This window comes from Bos javanicus, chromosome 2 (assembly GCF_032452875.1).
Source record: "Bos javanicus breed banteng chromosome 2, ARS-OSU_banteng_1.0, whole genome shotgun sequence".
In the NCBI taxonomy this organism is placed as follows: Eukaryota; Metazoa; Chordata; class Mammalia; order Artiodactyla; family Bovidae; genus Bos; species Bos javanicus.
In genome coordinates this window covers 30424017-30441511 of record NC_083869.1, presented here as the reverse complement: position 1 = coordinate 30441511, position 17495 = coordinate 30424017, and the positions used below count along the sequence as shown (strand labels likewise).

Here is a 17495-nt window from a genome sequence, read left to right as displayed (position 1 = left end):
TATCCAATTTTTCCTATAAGAACTGTAACATTAGATAACGAACCAGCAGAAGTTTTTCTTTACAGGAGTATTCTAACTAAGAAACGCAGAAGGAAAGATATAATCTTGCTGCTACTTCTACTGCTAAGTCACTTCAGTTGTGTCCGACTCTGTGCGACCCCATAGACGGGAGCCCACCAGGTTCCCCCATCCCTGGGATTCTCCAGGCAAGAACACTGGAGTGGGTTGCCATTTCCTTCTGCAATGCATGAAAGGGAAGTTGCTCAGTCGTGTCTGACCCTCAGCAACCCCATGGACTGCAGCCTTCTAGGCTCCTCCATCCATGGGATTTTCCAGGCAAGAGTACTGGAGTGGGGTGCCATTGCCTTCAATAATATAATCCTAAACCAAATACCCAAGTATTAAGCATGAATTGCTACTAGTATCACACAAAAAAGAGGCATGCAGAGATTATGTCTGTTCGATGGAAGAGCACATCAATACTTATTCATTAACTGTCAGACAAAAACAAGTATTGAATGTGAATCTAACCAAGCCTCTGGATCTGTCAACAATTTATTGGAAAAACTGAGTATAAGCAACAAGTTATACGCTAATATGGCACACAACCAATACAATTCCTATCATGGAATACCTGCTGGATAAAAATCCTGGTTTCATTAACTTAACAGTAAGAAGAAAAAGAAGAGACTGCGGGAGAGAAAGAAGGAAAAGCAGAGAGGGAAGAAGAGAGAGGGAACCATCCAAGGCCCTCAGACTTCAGAAGAAAAACTAAACTCTTTACAATGATGAACAAGACCCTTCCCAGCCTGGCACACCTTCCCCCTCCCACCCTCTGTTCTGAGGTTACCGCCTAGTCACCTTGCTCCTTCCCACCCTTAACCATATGACACGGACTCTTGCCTCAAGGACTTTGCACCTGCGTTCCCCTCTGTCTGCAACCTTCTCTGGAATGTCTGCATGCTTGCTCCCTCTGTCAATGGCATCTTCTCAGAGGCCTTCACTGATCAGCTGATAAAATAGAAGCCCTTCCCCCAACTCCCTATTTCACTTTCCAGCTTTACTTTTTCTCCACTGAGCTTATAACTTTGTTAGCACCCTACAGAATTTCTTATTTGTTTACTTATTACATGGTTCTTCTCATTTGAATATAAGCTTCATGAGGTCAGCAATTATTGTCCTTCTGAACCTTAAGAGTGTCTTAGAATAGCTACTCAGGTGTTAATATATATTTATGTAAATCAATAAATTCAGTCCTTAAAAAACAATGGAATGTCAAGATTTTCTTCAATTCTACATTATTTGTAAAAAATCAAGTTGAAAATATCTTACAAGAAAAAAATACACATAGATTTTCTTTTTTCTTGAAATTAAAACCAGACCCAAAGATATTTGTGAGATCTTGTTTTACTTAACCTCTGTGCTGTCTCAACCGTCTGGTCCCAGTCCTGCAAAGCTAGCTGTAGTTTCATTTTCTTTACAAAAGCAGGAAGGAAACTTGGAAAATTCATGATTATCTCGTTCACAGTCTCCAGAGCACCTGAATAATTCTGGCGCATCTCAAGGCATTGTGCCTAATGGGAGAAAAAAGTAAAGAGTGATATCAAAACTGTGATCATATACACTTAGGTTGTCACAGCAGGTGAGGTAGAATTCTATTACTTAAAATTTTCTATATTTTTGCTTTCTGACCTTTCTGTAAGGAATAGTTTTCACTTTTATAATCAGAAAAGTAAGTTTTAATCAAACAAAATTTTGAAACATCACACAGAATCAAAACATTTTATACAATAAGTGATTTTGTTTTAAAATTCACCTTAAATAACAGAAATATAATTATAGGATAACAATTTTAAAGAATATATCAAAAAGAATGTATTTATAACAGAAAAAATTACCTTTTAGAATAAAATATTTCCAGGATATCTGTAAGTAGCATCTAAAAACTAATAAATTTGTATCTTTTTAAAAAAATTACTTTCTGCCTCAAGAAAATTTTAGAGATAAACAATATAAATTGCAAAACTATCTCAATATTTTCACTTCTAAGAATTATCTTAAAGACATAACTGGATATTTATGGCAGAATTATTTACAATAGAAAAAGTTAAAGTAACCCAAAATGCCAAAGCCTTTGACTGTGTGGATCACAATAAACTGGAAAATTCTGAAAGAGATGGGAATACCAGACCACCTGACCTGCCTCTTGAGAAACATATATGCAGGTCAGGAAGCAACAGTTAGAACTGGACATGGAACAACAGACTGGTTCCAAATACAAAAAGGAGTACGTCATGGCTGTATATTGTCACCCTGCTTATTTAACTTATACGCAGAGTACATCATGAGAAACGCTGGGCTGGATGAAGCACAAGCTGGAATCAAGATTGCCAGGAGAAATATCAATAACCTAAGGTATGCAGATGACACCACCCTTATGGCAGAAAGTGAAGAGGAACTCAAAAGCCTCTTGATGAAAGTGAAAGAGGAGAGTGAAAAAGTTGGCTTAAAGCTCAACATTCAGAAAACCAAGATCATGGCATCCGGTCCCATCACTTCATGGCAAATAGATGGGGAAACAGTGGAAACAGTATAAGACTTTATTTTTCTGGGCTCCAGAATCACTGCAGATGGTGACTGCAGCCATGAAATGAAAAGACGCTTACTCCTTGGAAGGAACGTTATGACCAATCTAGACAGCATATTCAAAAGCAGAGACATTACTTTGTCAACAAAGGTCTGTCTAGTCAAGGCTATGGTTTTTCAAATGGTCATGTATCGATGCGAAAGTTGGACCATAAAGAAAGCTGAGCACCGAAGAATTGATGCTTTTGAACTGTGGTGTTGGAGAAGACTCTTGAGAGTCCACTGGACTTCAAGGAGATCCAACCAGTCCACCCTAAAGGATATCAGTCCTGGGTGTTCACTGGAAGGACTGATGTTGAAGCTGAAACTCCAATACTTTGGCTACCTGATGCAAAGAGCTGACTCACCTGAAAAGACCCTGATGCTGGGAAAGATTGAGGACAGGAGGAGAAGGGGACGACAGAGGATAAGATGGTTGGATGGCATCACCGACTCAATGGACATGGGTTTGGGTGGACTCCAGGAGTTGGTGATGGACAGGGAAGCCTGACGTGCTGCAGTTCATGGGGTCACAAAGAGTCGGACACGACTGAGCGACTGAACTGAACTGAACCCAAAATGGCCACATAGCATTAAATGACAGCATATTCATTTAATAAGATTTCAGGTGCCATTAAAGGTCATTATGTTAATTTGTAGATCTATACTTATGAAACAGAGATGTAATTTACAATATAATAAATTTACCTGGTTATCTCCAATGCTGATATTTATTTTTAATTCAGATATTACTGTATTCTAAAATTTTTCTACAATGTACATGCAATTACTTTCATGGTCAGAAAATATAAATCTACAAATTAGTATGTGCTTTAAGAACAGATGATGGGGCCTAACACGTTTTTTAAAACGTGTTACTGAATCCCCTTCAGGAGTAAATTTAGTCCTAGAATATCTCAGTTCAAAATGAGCATCTGCCTCAACAGATGCACAGTATAACTGCAATACATTCCTGAAATCAGTTTGAGATTATATTCCCATAGAATTAAAGGAAAAGTGTGAGAACCACCCAATGATGCCACTGACTGCATCAAAATAAATTATTTAAACTTCTCAACGGCAAACAGTAATTGCAAAAAGGAATAAAGATAATTTTAAAAAATATATAGACACCCTTGGAATCTGTCTGAATAGCTGGTAACTTAAAATAACAAAATCATGCCAACAGAGCACATCTAGTACTTCCTTAGACCATTGCCTCCCACGTGAAAGCAACATATCATATTCAGATCAGATCAGATCAGATCAGTCGCTCAGTCGTGTCCGACTCTTTGCGACCCCATGAATCACAGCACGCCAGGCCTCCCTGTCAATCACCAACTCCCGGAGTTCACTCACACTCACGTCCATCGAGTCAGTGATGCCATCCACCCATCTCGTCCTCTGTCGTCCCCTTCTCCTCTTTCCCCCAATCCCTCCCAGCATCAGAGTCTTTTCCAATGAGTCAACTCTTTGCATGAGGTGGCCAAAGTACTGGAGTTTCAGCTTTAGCATCATTCCTTCCAAAGAAATCCCAGGGTTGATCTCCTTCAGAATGGACTGGATGGATCTCCTTGCAGTCCAAGGGACTCTCAGGAGTCTTCTCCAACACCACAGTCCAAAAGCATCAATTCTTCAGCGCTCAGCCTTCTTCACAGTCCAACTCTCACATCCATACATGACCGCAAGAAAAACCATAGCCTTGACTAGACGAACCTTTTTTGGCAAAGTAATGTCTCTGCTTTTGAATATGCTATCTAGGTTGGTCATAACTTTCCTTCCAAGGAGTAAGCATCTTTTAATTTCATGGCTGCAGTCACCATCTGCAGTGATTTTGGAGCCCAGAAAAATAAAGTCTTATACTGTTTCCACTGTTTCCCCATCTATTTCCCATGAAGTGATGGGACCAGATGCCATGATCTTTGTTTTCTTAAAGCTCAACATTCAGAAAACATATCATATTAAATGAAACTACATTTGCTATATAATTGGTTCATATCATTCCTGGTTGGACTTCAACTAACGGAAGCCTCTGCCTGAATGAACTGAAAAATACATACATAATTGGAATGGGTTATATCAGAAAAAGAATTTAAACCAGTCTAAAAAGTATTAGAGGAAAAGGGAAAATCCTCCTAAGCTGCTTATATTAACACTTGAAATAGCCCTACCTGAGAAGATTATCTACTAGCTTTGCTTTAAGGACTAGAGAGGATGAAAAATGAGACAGAAAAACTTAAAAAAAAAAAACAAAAACAACTTGCTATATGTCCATAAGCTCTAGCAGCGCCATTAGGCAAAACCTGAGTCCAATCAGCACGAATTCTAGTTGTCCTGATGACAAGCATCTGAAGAAGCTCACTAGCCCTGGAAATTGACAAGAGCAATGTAGGGATATTGGCAGTAGCCAAGACACTAATAATCCTCTTTTTCTTTTTTATCCCCTCCCCCAAATCGCTAATTTAATAGACTGTTTTCCTAATATAAATTTAGTTTCTTTTTGCTGAAATTAAAAAAAAAAATTTAAGGCATTCAAAGTCATCAGTGGGATTGAAGAAAGAGTCCAAATTAAACATTTCCACCCACCAATGATTTCTAATGACTTTGCCACTTGGTTATCCCTCCCAACGTATGGCTAAGTGAGTTCATGTTATTTCTCTTTTCATCAGCTGCCAGTCTACCTGGTTCAAAGCAAGAGCCAAGGGCTTTACAGAAGGAGCCAGCCTCTCATCCCCATCCCATCCATACCCACCTGCCCTGACACTCACCTTCCTTCCCTCAATCCTTCACTTCTCTCCACTTCACTCATTGTGCTTTAGTCTCCAGACTAAAGGCATATGCCTTAAGGTATATGAACTCTCTACCCATCTATTTGTAATGCTCTCCCTAGGGGCCCACATGGCTTTAAACCTCACCTCCCATACATCTTTGCTCAAAATCACTTTCTCTGAGTACAACATTTAAAACTGCTTTCATACCCAGTTGTACTTCTCGCTCTGTATTCTTCCACTGTACTTATCACCTTCTAATATACAACATAACTCGCTTCGTTTATTGTCTCTCTCCACTGGTAGAACATAAGCTTCATGAAAGAAAGACGTTTTATTTTGCTCAGGGTATCCCTAGTATCTAGAGTGATGCCTCACACATATTAAGACGCATCATAGATGTTTGGTGAGTAAATAATGTAGGAACCATCACAACCAACAACAGCAACAGCAAAAACAAATAAAATTGATCCAGGATTTAAGAATTTGGCAGGGAGTACTTTTCCCTAGTTTACTGTTCATCATCCTATACAAATGCAGTTGAGAGTTGAAAGCAACATTTAAAACCATCATTTTGAGCTACTTAGTTTTGTTGGGTTTCAGATATACTACAAATAAATTTTAAAACATCATTTTATTAATCTAACTCCAACTCACCTTACCCAGTAGAGCAAAAATATCATTCCCATCTTGCAATCCCTCTTCAAAGTATCTTAATGCTTTTTTAGTATAAGGTTCTTTTCTTCTTGTAATATCAAGCCATGCTCTCAAAACCTGTCCCTGTAAAACAAATAATTCTTTTATTTTTTCTTGGAAATGAAAGAAACAAACATGGATGAGTTAAATGCTACATCATTCTTATTTGTAATCAGTCACAAAAATCACTCTATTGAATAATCTTATAAAAAATAAGACTACAATAAAATCACTTTCAAGCCCTTGCCAGCCTAGAGTCTTGAGAACTATTATGAGTTTCAGTCTTTAAGATTACTACTATAGCCAGTATTAATATGAATAAGTTTGTAAAACCATTAATGCTAAATAACCAATATTCTTACGTGGGGCTTTTTAAATAAACTATTAATAATAATTGTTAAACATGTAATTCAGTACATAAATAAGAATTTGTTACTTTTTTGGGGGGAAGCAGACCAAATGAAATAAGATGAGGAAGAAGTTCCTTGTTTCACATTTATTAAATATTAAGATAATTTGGCAACTATCTCATTCTGTTTGACTAGTTCAGTGAGATTCAAATAAAAGGATAAAATGCCCTCAGAAATTTAAAAATGAAGCAGTCATGAACATTTACCTTCAGAAATGTTAGTAAGCCAATGGGCTGTAAGGTTTATAGGATTAGAAATAAAACGGATACTCATATATTATTTTTCTTTTTAATGCCAAATAAAAAATTACGAAATCTGCTCCTTTGTAAAAAAAAATTCTAGGTGAATTACTAAATCTTCTAAATCTTTAACTAAGATCATATTTACTTCCCTGTATTAGACCTGAAAAGACAGGTAAGAATTCTTAAACAATGCTACTTCTACTCACTAGATCACTGTCCTTATTTGAATTGTTTCAAACTTGTGCATGATTCCCAACTTTTATTTCTAGTCCAACACCTCTTCTAATTTTTTCTCTTCTTTCCAAAAGTTCATCTACTGTCTCCATCTCACTGTCCTGCCAGTGCCTGAAATATAGCACATCTAAAGGCAAACACATCATCTCTCTCCAAGATTACTTTCTCATCCCAGTGTAATTTCTATCCACATTAACTAGTCTCTGAATTGTCCAGGCTTAAAACTTCAGAGAGACATCCTTGATATCTGACACCTCAGTATCTTTCCTGCACTATTTATAAGAAGTTGTTAATTCCTGCAGGTATTTGATAATTCTCAAGTTCCTATCCACTGTATAATTTTAGTGTAGATCCTTAAAACCTTTGGCAGAAAGTACTACCTTTGCAAAGGGGCCTGCATTCTGGTTCCTTCCCAGGCCAGTTCATCCTGTAAACCTTTGCTAAATTCACATTCTGAATTTTCACTTTAAAGTAACACTGACACGATTAAAAATCTTCAATGACCCTTAATGCATATCTAATTAGATACAAATGTCTGTACCTACCCATCAAGATCCTTCAATTTGTCCCAATCTACTTTTCCAACCTTTTCTTCCATTCTCTTCTGTTTACCCTAAACTCTGGTCAGATGTGAGGTTCTTACTGTACCCAGAACCTACATGTCTCCTTGTTTTCCTTATTTCCGTATTATCTCCCATTTGGGTATATCTAATTCCCTTTTCTATAATCTTTGCTGGTGGAAACTATATCCCTCTTTCAAATTTTAGCTCAAATACTACCTCCTTCAAGAAATTCTTCTTCATTCTCCTAGTGTTTATGTAATGGGTGAATAGTGCCAGGCACAAAGTAAATGAGCAATAAATGCTAACTAATATTTCCCTGCACATTTTAATCACACTTCTCATTCCATTTGTCAATTTTCTCATAATATTAACTGGGTATGTGCTCTACAACACTGCTAGGTGATTCGTTCATGAAAGTCAAGTTTATGCATTCCTTATCTTTCTATTAACAGTGCACATAATAGGTGTCCTGTGCCTAGAGCAGTTCAATACGGACAGTGGGAAGGAAGGAAAGAGAAAGGACAGGAAGGAAGGGAGGGAAGGAAGCAGGAAGGATCTCGTCAAGAGCTAATAGACTGCATTAAAAAAAGCAACCTAAGAAAACCAGAATTTTATAAAATATTAAAATAAAGCTGTTACTTATAAAGTGAGCATAGAGTGGGCAATAACAAAGAACACCAGTGAATATATAAACAACATTAAGCTTTCTTTAATGATACTATTTCAAAATAAGAAAATCAGCTACCTCTTTACTCCCATTTGATATCTTGATCATTCGGTCAATATATTCTCTCGCTTTATCATGCCGACCAACGTGCCACAGAAACAAGCCTGCTTGGTACAAAACTTTTGGTCCAGCTCCTTTACGCTGCTCTTTCACTCTGGCATCTGACTCGAGAATAGCTTCTCTATCTGGGAGAGGGAAAAAACTCATTAAGTGAAAATTAAATTCTAGATCACGAGTTTATGATAGATCAGATGATTAACAGCAGAGAATATAGTTCTTCTCTTTATAGCAACACTAGTAGAAATAAATGCAAGAAATATGCAAGCCCCAAAATCACTGCAGGTGGTGACTGCAGCCATGAAATTAAAAGATGCTTGCTCCTTGGGAGAAAAATTATGACCAACCTAGACAGCATATTAAAAAGCAGAGACATTACTTTGCCAACAAAGGTCCGTCTAGTCAAAGCTATGGTTTTTCCAGTAGTCATGTATGGATGTGAGAGGTGGACTATAAAGAAAGCTGAGTGCCAAAGAATTAATGCTTTTGAACTGTGGTGTTGGAGAAGATTCTTGAGAATCCCTTGGACAGCAAGGAGATCCAACCAGTCCATGCTAAAGGAAATCAGTCCTGAATATTCATTGGAAAGACATGCTGAAGCTGAAACTCTAATACTTTGACCACTGGATGCGAAGAACTGACTCATAGGAAAAGACCCTGATGCTGGGAAAGACTGAAGGCGGGAGGAGAAGGGGACGACAGAGGATGAAATGGTTGGATGGCATCACCGACACAAAGGACATGAGTTTGAGTAAACTCCAGGAGTTGGTGATGAACAGGGAGGCCTGGCATGCTGCAGTCCATGGGGTCGCAAAGAGTCGGACACTATTGAGCAACTGAACTGAACTAAGTAATTTAAAATTTCCTAGTAGCTACAAAGAAGTAAAAAGAAGTAAAATTGACTTTAATGATATATTTTATTTAACCCAATATATCCAAATGATCATTTCATATGGATTTGAAAATTAAGAAGATAATTTCCTTTTTTTCTCTTCTTTCTAAATTCTGATATGCACTTTACACAAAGCACATCTCAATTAAGATGCTACATTTTCTTCAGAAAATCTTAATATATGCTTAGATTTCATAAAATTTATTTTGGAAAAAACACAATCATATATTCATCCTAAACATATTTCTAACAACTGAATCAACTACCAGTAAAAGTAAATTAATTAAATTTAAAATTCATATCCTCAAGTAAGACACATTTCAAATGCTCTACAGCCATGTGTAGCTAACAACTACTGTGACCACACTGCCATTCTACACTTTACGTCATTCTCAAGACATAAAAAAAAAAAAGTTAGTAATGACTCTAATATAGGACAATTATTAAGGGAAAACCCAGAACTAGTAGTCAAATTGCCCTAATTCTTAATCCAATTCTAAAACATATGTCAGGCTGCTGTCATTGGCCAATGAAAAGTGTTATAATTACTGCTACATATAGTTTAATGGGCTCCCCAGGTGGTGCTAATGGTAAGGAATCTGCCTGCCAATGCAGGAGAAACAAGACACGTGGGTTCAATCCCTGGGGCGGGAAGATACCCTGGAGAAGAAAATGGCTACCCACTCCAGTACTCTTGCTTGGAGAATCTCATGGACAGAGGAGCCTGAAGGGCCACAGTCCATGGGGTCACAAAGGAGTCCAACATGACTGAGTGACTTCTAGAACTCTAATCACTTCTATTCAATCTGTTACGTATGTGCTTAGGACACAAATGTCAATTAGATCCAAATCCTGGGTCAAATCAGAATGTGGATCAGTCAGGTAATAGGAAAAAGAAATGTGAAAGTTGAGGGTTGAGATTCTAACAGACTACCTTTTGGGAAATGGCTACCAAGGAAAGGTACATGACTCTTCCTCTTAACTCTAGTGATACAAACTTAAGTGAAGGATTACCAAGGTACAACTTTTTGAATTTAGGAAACAAAATCGCATTCTGGAGGGCCAGACTGCTTGGCAAGATATCCTTTCTGCCCAACACGCCCATGGAACACCTTCAGAAATTTTCATCAAATAGTCGTGATACAGAAACAGAACTTATCAGGGAGGAAGCAGGCATTGCACCTTCCTGCCTATATTTCCATCAAGCGGAGAATCGGTTAGCTCACAAAGCTGGCTCTTGCTGGATATCAGCTCCAGTTCTTAATGCATCACAGCCTTTTCATAACCAGGGCTTTCATCAATATTCAGGAAGAATGTACAAGAACAATCTAGGCCCTTTCTCAGGGAGACTGACAGGCTTCTGGGCCTCTCCTGAGTTCAAGCCCACTCAGCATCATCTATGCAAAGTCGAGTGAGGACTCAGGTGCCTCTAAACAATACTTCTGCCTCCATCTTTTTAGTGTCCTGGAAATCACATTTTCCAACAGAACCAGTACTCTTGGGAATAACCAATTAAATGACAACTTGCTTCCAGGAAGCATATTTTGTTACTTTTTTTTTTTAGGCTTACTGACTACATTAGCTTTCCTATGTAAACTCTCTGCTCCAGCTATACACACTCCTGCTGGAGCACAGAGAAAGGGGATCCAGAGAGGAGCCTAATCCTGAACCATTTTGACATATTTGCCCACCAAGTTCTCCTGTCTGACAAATATGCTTTATACTCAAACCCTAGCTATCCTTTAAAGACAAGATCAATCTCCATTTTCACAAAGCCCTCCCAGCCTACTGCTATGGATAAACAGTACATGCCATTTTCAATTAATTATGGATTCATCTGTTTTATTTTGTATCATTTTACTTAATAATAACATTAGTATTTAATCTTTGTAGGTTTAACATTTTCTTTCCCAACTAAATTATAAACTGATATTGCAGATCACTTCTTAGAATTCTTGTGGCTCCTCTTCAGCAGTCCCCAATGTTTTCAATACCAGGGACCCGTTCCAGGAAGACAGTGTTACCACAAACTTGGAGGGGGCTGGTCTGGGAATGATTCAAGTGCATTACATCTATTGTGCATTTTATTCCTCATCTAATACCGCCACTGATCTGACAGGAGGTACTGGTCTACCACCCTAAGGTTGGGAACCCCTTGCTTTATCTGTCCCTTGCAGAAAGTATCTAGTTGTTAGATCTGTTTACAAGCTAAACATATTAAATAACATTTTATTGATTTGTACACGAATATGTGTGGGAAGGATGTAAGTGATACTCTGATTAAGAAAAAACTGTTTTCTATTATTTTAAACAATTCTATGACATTTGGTAAGTGTCCAATTACTTGAAACAAGATCTTTTTATGATGCTATTAGCTGTTACTAGATATGTATGGATGAATACAATATTATTTCTTTGTTATTATCTAAAATTTTAATACTGTTCTGCCTCAGCCATTACGATACACTAAATATTAAGACAGTTAACCTAATTTTAATTGCTGGTTTATGTATAAAGTTCCTTATATAATCTAATCATATATCCCAACCTACTACTGGATAAAAATTTACTGAATATCTTAAAAACAGCTAGCCCCCTTGGGGGGTATAAGAGCTTTTAAGAAGCTTAAGATATAGTAGAAGAGAGGAAGCGCATTTAACTATATATGCACACAAGTTAAAGTTGGCTGCTACCGAGTAATTTAGGTATACGCCTGTTTTGAGCTGTCCTTTTTTGGTTTAACCATTGATAACACATAGTCACCTTTGTATTAATTCAAACAATTCCTACAGGCTAATGAAACTTCCATAGTATATAAGAAATATGAAAGCTAGACAAGACTCACATTTCTTGTGCTTAATAAACTTAAGGTCTTGTTAGGACGATAAAACAAATATGATATCAATAGTATCCACAGATAATATATAATACAGACTGAAGGTTAAGGTAATTGACAAAAATCAAAATGAACTGAGTAGAAAAACTGTCTAAGCATTATACTTAAATACTATACCTGGATTAGGGCTCATTTTATGAGCGTATATCAGTGCAATTAGAGAACAAAGTGATACATCTTGTTTATTTTTAATAGCCTCAAATTCTCGAAGAGCTTCTTGAATTTTACCTGAAAATCAAAAGCACAAAGTGAAAAATTATTCTTGGTGCAAAACAAGAATTTAAAACTTGTGGGAGTGCTTAATAATTAGCATGTACCTTCCATTAATATAGCATAGGCATGATAAAACCTGAAGACTGGGTCACTGCCGTAGCTCTTCATTCCCTCACTGGCAACAAGTAACACATGGTGGAAATATCTCTCCTGACAGTAGTAATTAATCAAAGCCTAAAAGGAAATAAAGATAAAGTTAAGAGAGATTCCAATGTTCTGAAATACTCTAACAAGCAGGCACTAATCTAAGATCTTGAATAATCTAAAACTTACCATATTTTTCTTCTAAGTTCCTTAAAATATTGTTAAAGCCTAGCACTTAGTGCTAAGGAATGTGGAACACAATCAACATAAGACTACTAAAATAACAATATTTTCTAATAATTTCAATCTTTTTCTCCTAAATGCTTTCTTAACAATATTGAAGTCAGAGTACTTTCAATTACCAAAAAACTTTAAAAAAAGACCAGAGGCTTCTATCGCCAGACTATAGGTTTCTTAAAACAAACAACACTTTGTTTCTACTTTGCTTTTGTAGCATCACAAAGTAATGACCTATTAAACCCAGCAATTTATTGTCAAAGATTATGTTTTCTGAGTTCCACGATAAATAAATGTCAGTAAAACAAAGAATCTATTTTTTAAAGGAAATCACTCTCTTCAGGCTTTTTTTCAAAATTACATTATTCATATACAAGGCAGAAAAGTACTATCAGCTATGCTAAGTCGCTTCAGTCGTGTCCCACTCTTTGAGACTCCATAGACTGCAGCCCCCCAGGCTCCTCTGTCCATGGGATTCTCCAGGCAAGAGTACTGGAGTGGGTAACCATTCTCTTCTCCAGGGGATTTTCCCAACCCAGTGATCAAACCTGTGACTCTAATGTCTCCTGCATTGATAGGCAGGGTCTTTCCCACTGGTGCCACCTGGGAAGCCCACCATCAGCTATGCTTTATACTGTTTTTCTTAGGATCTTATCTAAGGCTTAGTTGCTAACCTAATCAAAGAAGGAAACCATATTCCATACTCCCCATTACTAAGATACACCTGATTCACCTCCACGAACCAATTCAGGCCATTCCATACCTATCTAGTATGACTCTTCAGCTGCTCATCTGTGAGAAACACAAATGAAGCACTCATTGACAGGGTTAAAATGAGTGTCTATACAGCTCCTTTTTTTTTTTTTTCCCAATCTACTGTTTGTGGAGGGTCTGAGAGCTTTTCTAGAAGAGTCAGGCAAACATCCTCTGTAACCTTCACTATGCTTCCCTCCTCTGGTTGCAGATCTCTGGTCCCGTCTCAGCCGCAGCTTCTTCACAGCATGATTCAGATGCCATTTCCAAGACCCCCACAGCACAGCTCAGAAGAGTGCAGGTTTCTTCCAGAGCCGCTTCCCTAAGGTTGCAAGTGACTCCTTGGTTTGCCACAACTAAGGACACTTTTGGGGCTTCCCTGGGGGCTCAGATGGAGACTCAGGTTGGATCCTTGGGTTGGAAAGATCCCCCGGAAGAGGGCATGGCAACCCACTCTAGGATTCTTGCCTGGAGAATTCCACGGACACAGGAGCCTGGCGGGCTACAGTGCACGGGATAGCAAAGAATTGGACCCTTTTAATATCATCTTACTTGATTTTCTGTTCAGCATTTAGTATCGCTAAGCACCTATATAACTCTCCTGAAAGGCAGGGGCATGGTAACCTACAAAGGACATGGATTTTAAAGTAAAAAGACCTGGTTTCAAATTTCTGGTCTATCCGACAGCACCTCAGTTTGCTCACTGATAAAATGCTGGTAGTCATTTACAGGTCATTGTGAGGATTCATTGAATTATCGTACTCAATTCCTCCTATTCAGGGGGGAAAAAAAAGTTCCTCCAAACTCCATATGTTGATGATATTAAAAAAACAAAACAAAACAAAACAGAAAAACGTGTCAAGACCTCTCATCGCAGCTCCAGATTTCTATTTTCAGTTTCTCCACCACCCAAGCCAGACACCTAGTCAGAAATTCTCTCTTCCTGTTTGCATAGTCCCCCTAAGTCTAACCAGTCAGTCGGCTCTTCTGTTGCTCGAGTCCACTTCCCACTCCCTACACCAATTTCTACTATCTTCGTTCAGGTTAGGTTGTCCAGTCCAAAAACATTTACTGAGTGCCAGACACTGGACAAAGTACAGTGACTATAAAGATGAATAAGACACGGTTCTTGTCCCAGAAAAGCCCCAGAAATGCTTAAAATTGTCAACAGAGACTAGAATCTAAAGACTATTTGACCACACATCTATAGTCAATTAATCTTCAACAAAGGAGGTTAAGAATATGTTGGAGTTACAGACACAATGGAGAAAAGACCGTCTCTTTCAGCAAGTGGTGCTGGGAAAGCTGAACAGTGGCACGTAAATCAATGAAGTTAAAACACAACCTCACACCAAATATACAAAAAAACCTCAATGACTTAAAAACTAAAAAATAAACACGACACCATAAAACTCCTAGAAGAGAACCTAGGCAAAACATTCTCTGACATAAATAGTACCAATTGTTTTCTTAGGTCAGTTTCCCAAGACAATATAAATAAAAGAAAAAACAAACAAATGGGACCAAATCAAACTTAAAAGTTTTGGCATAGCAAAGGAAATCATAAACAAAACGAAAAGGCAACCTATGGACTGCGAGAAGATATTTGCAAAATATTTGCTTAATGTCCAAAATATACAAACAGCTCATACAATTCAGAAAAAACAACAACAACAAAACCCAAACAACCCAATGGAAAAACGGGCATAAGACCTAAACAGATATTTCTCCAAAGACATACAGATGGCCAACAGACACATTAAAAGATGCTCAACATCGTTAATTATTACAGAAATGCAAATCAAAACTACAATGAAATATCACCTCACACAGGCCATCATTAAAAAAATCTACAAATAATAATTGCTGCAGAGAGTGTGGAGAAAAGGGAACCCTCCTGCACTGTTGGTGGGACTGTAAGTTGGTGCAGTCACTATGGACAACAATATGGAGGCTACTCAAAAAATTAAAAATAGAGTTGCCATATGATCCTGCAATCTCACTCCTGGGCATATATCTGGAGGAAACTGTAATTCAAAAAGGTACATATACCCCAATGTTCACAGCAGTACTATTTACAATAGCCAGGACATGGAAGTAACCTAAATGTCCATCGACAGAAGACTGGATAAAGAAGATGTAGTGTATATATATATATATATATATATATATATATATATATATATACACACACACACACATAATGGAATATTAATAATAAAAATGCCATTTTGCGGCAACATAAATAAACCTAGAGATTATCATACTAAGTGAAGTCAGAAAGACTAATAACATATGATATCACTTAAATGTGGAATTAACATATAACACAAATGAACTTATTTATGACACAGAAACAGATTCACAGACAGAAAGAAGAGACTGGTGGTAGCCAGGGAGGAAGGGAGATATTGGCAATTTGGAGTTAGCAGAAACTGTTATACAGAGAATGGATTAACAACAAGGTCCCTACTATACACTGCTACTGCTAAGTCACTTCAGTCATGTCCGACTCTGTGCGACCCCATAGACATCAGTCCACCAGGCTCCCCCGTCCCTGGGATTCTCCAGGCAAGAACACTGGAGTGGGTTGCCATTTCCTTCTCCAATGCATGAAAGTGAAAAGTGAAAGTGAAGTCGCTCACTCGTGTCCGACTCTGAGCGGACCCATGGACCTCAGCCTACCAGACGCCTCCATCCATGGGATTTTCCAGGCAAGAGTACTGGAGTGGGGTGCCATTGCCTTCTCCCTATTATAGCACAGGGAGCTACATTCAATATCCTGTGATAAACCACAATGGAAAAGAATATGAAAAAGAATTAACTCATTTAACTATAAAGAATTAACTCAGTTAATTATAACTGAGTCACTTTGCTGTACACTAGAAATACAACATTGTTAATCAACTATACTTCAATAAAACAAAGTTTTTAAAAGACTGAAATGTAGTGTAGCAAATGCAAGAAAAGAGCTTATAAACTGCTTTGGGAATGCAGGAGAGTGAGGTTGGGGTATGGGAGGATAGGAGAGTAAAATTCTTGGGGAGGACTTAGAAACTGACTCTATTCACAAACTCCTACTTCCTACATACATACTCTTACCTATCCCTCTTCATGATTCATAAGGAAGTCGGCCAAAAGAGGACCTCAAACAACACAGAAGGCAGAATTAAGCCATGATTCACCGGGATCGGGTGAGGATGGAGAGGACTAAAACCATCCTTGTATGCGGGAGCGGGGACTGGCCCACTGTGGCGTATGGGCCATGTCTGGCCTGCTGCCTGCTTTCAAACAGCCAGCAAGTCAACATGTTCAAATGGTTGAGGAAAAAGAAGAAAAATATAACATATGAAACTTACACGAAATTCAACTTTCAGTGTCCGTAAGTAAAGTTTTATTGGAACAAAGCCAGGCTCATTTGCTTAGGTATTGTCTGTCTATGGCTGTTTTCATGCTATGACGGCAGACTCGATACCACGGAGACCCTATGGTCGATAATGCCTGAATATGTACCACCTGGCCCATTATAGAGAAAGTTGGCCATTTCTAGACGCTTAAGTAGAACAGGGATAATTGGAAGAGGTGGTTGGAGAAAAAGCTGGAGTCAAGGACCTCCTATTGAGTTGATTTAGACTAGAACATGCTAAAAACAACACTTTTTAGCATGAGAAGTGTTTTTATTGAAAAGTTCATTTAGGTGGCAATATGAAGAACAAATTTAAGGGGACGGGGAAAGCTCCACAGGAAAATTAAGTTTCAGACAAAAAAGCAAAAGACACTATCATTGGCTAAGTGTTCTCCATCCACTCATCACCAGCAAACAATACACACTGCTTTCACCTGTATAGGGACTAACTCCGCCCCCCATCAAATGTAGAAAGATTTGGGAGGATTTTTCTTAGCTTTATTATTGCGGGGCTTATTATCCTCAGGGCTTAGAACAATGCTAGACACATGGGACACATTCAATAAACATTTGTTGAATTAATTTAATTAAGGTTTTCGCCAGCAATAGACTATAAAATCGGTGAAGGCGGG

At 38.0% G+C, this 17495-nt stretch overlaps 1 protein-coding gene across 1 annotated transcript in view; it reads right to left on the bottom strand.

Annotated features, from left to right (window-relative positions):
• Positions 1-17495, bottom strand: part of TTC21B (tetratricopeptide repeat domain 21B) — a 100149-nt gene that overhangs the window by 81773 nt on the left and 881 nt on the right. The window contains exons 2-6 of the mRNA XM_061436383.1: positions 12428-12557; positions 12228-12338; positions 8284-8450; positions 6051-6173; positions 1417-1574 (exon numbers count right to left, since the gene is read on the bottom strand). Coding sequence (XP_061292367.1) covers positions 1417-1574; positions 6051-6173; positions 8284-8450; positions 12228-12338; positions 12428-12557 — 689 coding nt within the window. The remainder of the gene's footprint in view (positions 1-1416; positions 1575-6050; positions 6174-8283; positions 8451-12227; positions 12339-12427; positions 12558-17495) is intronic.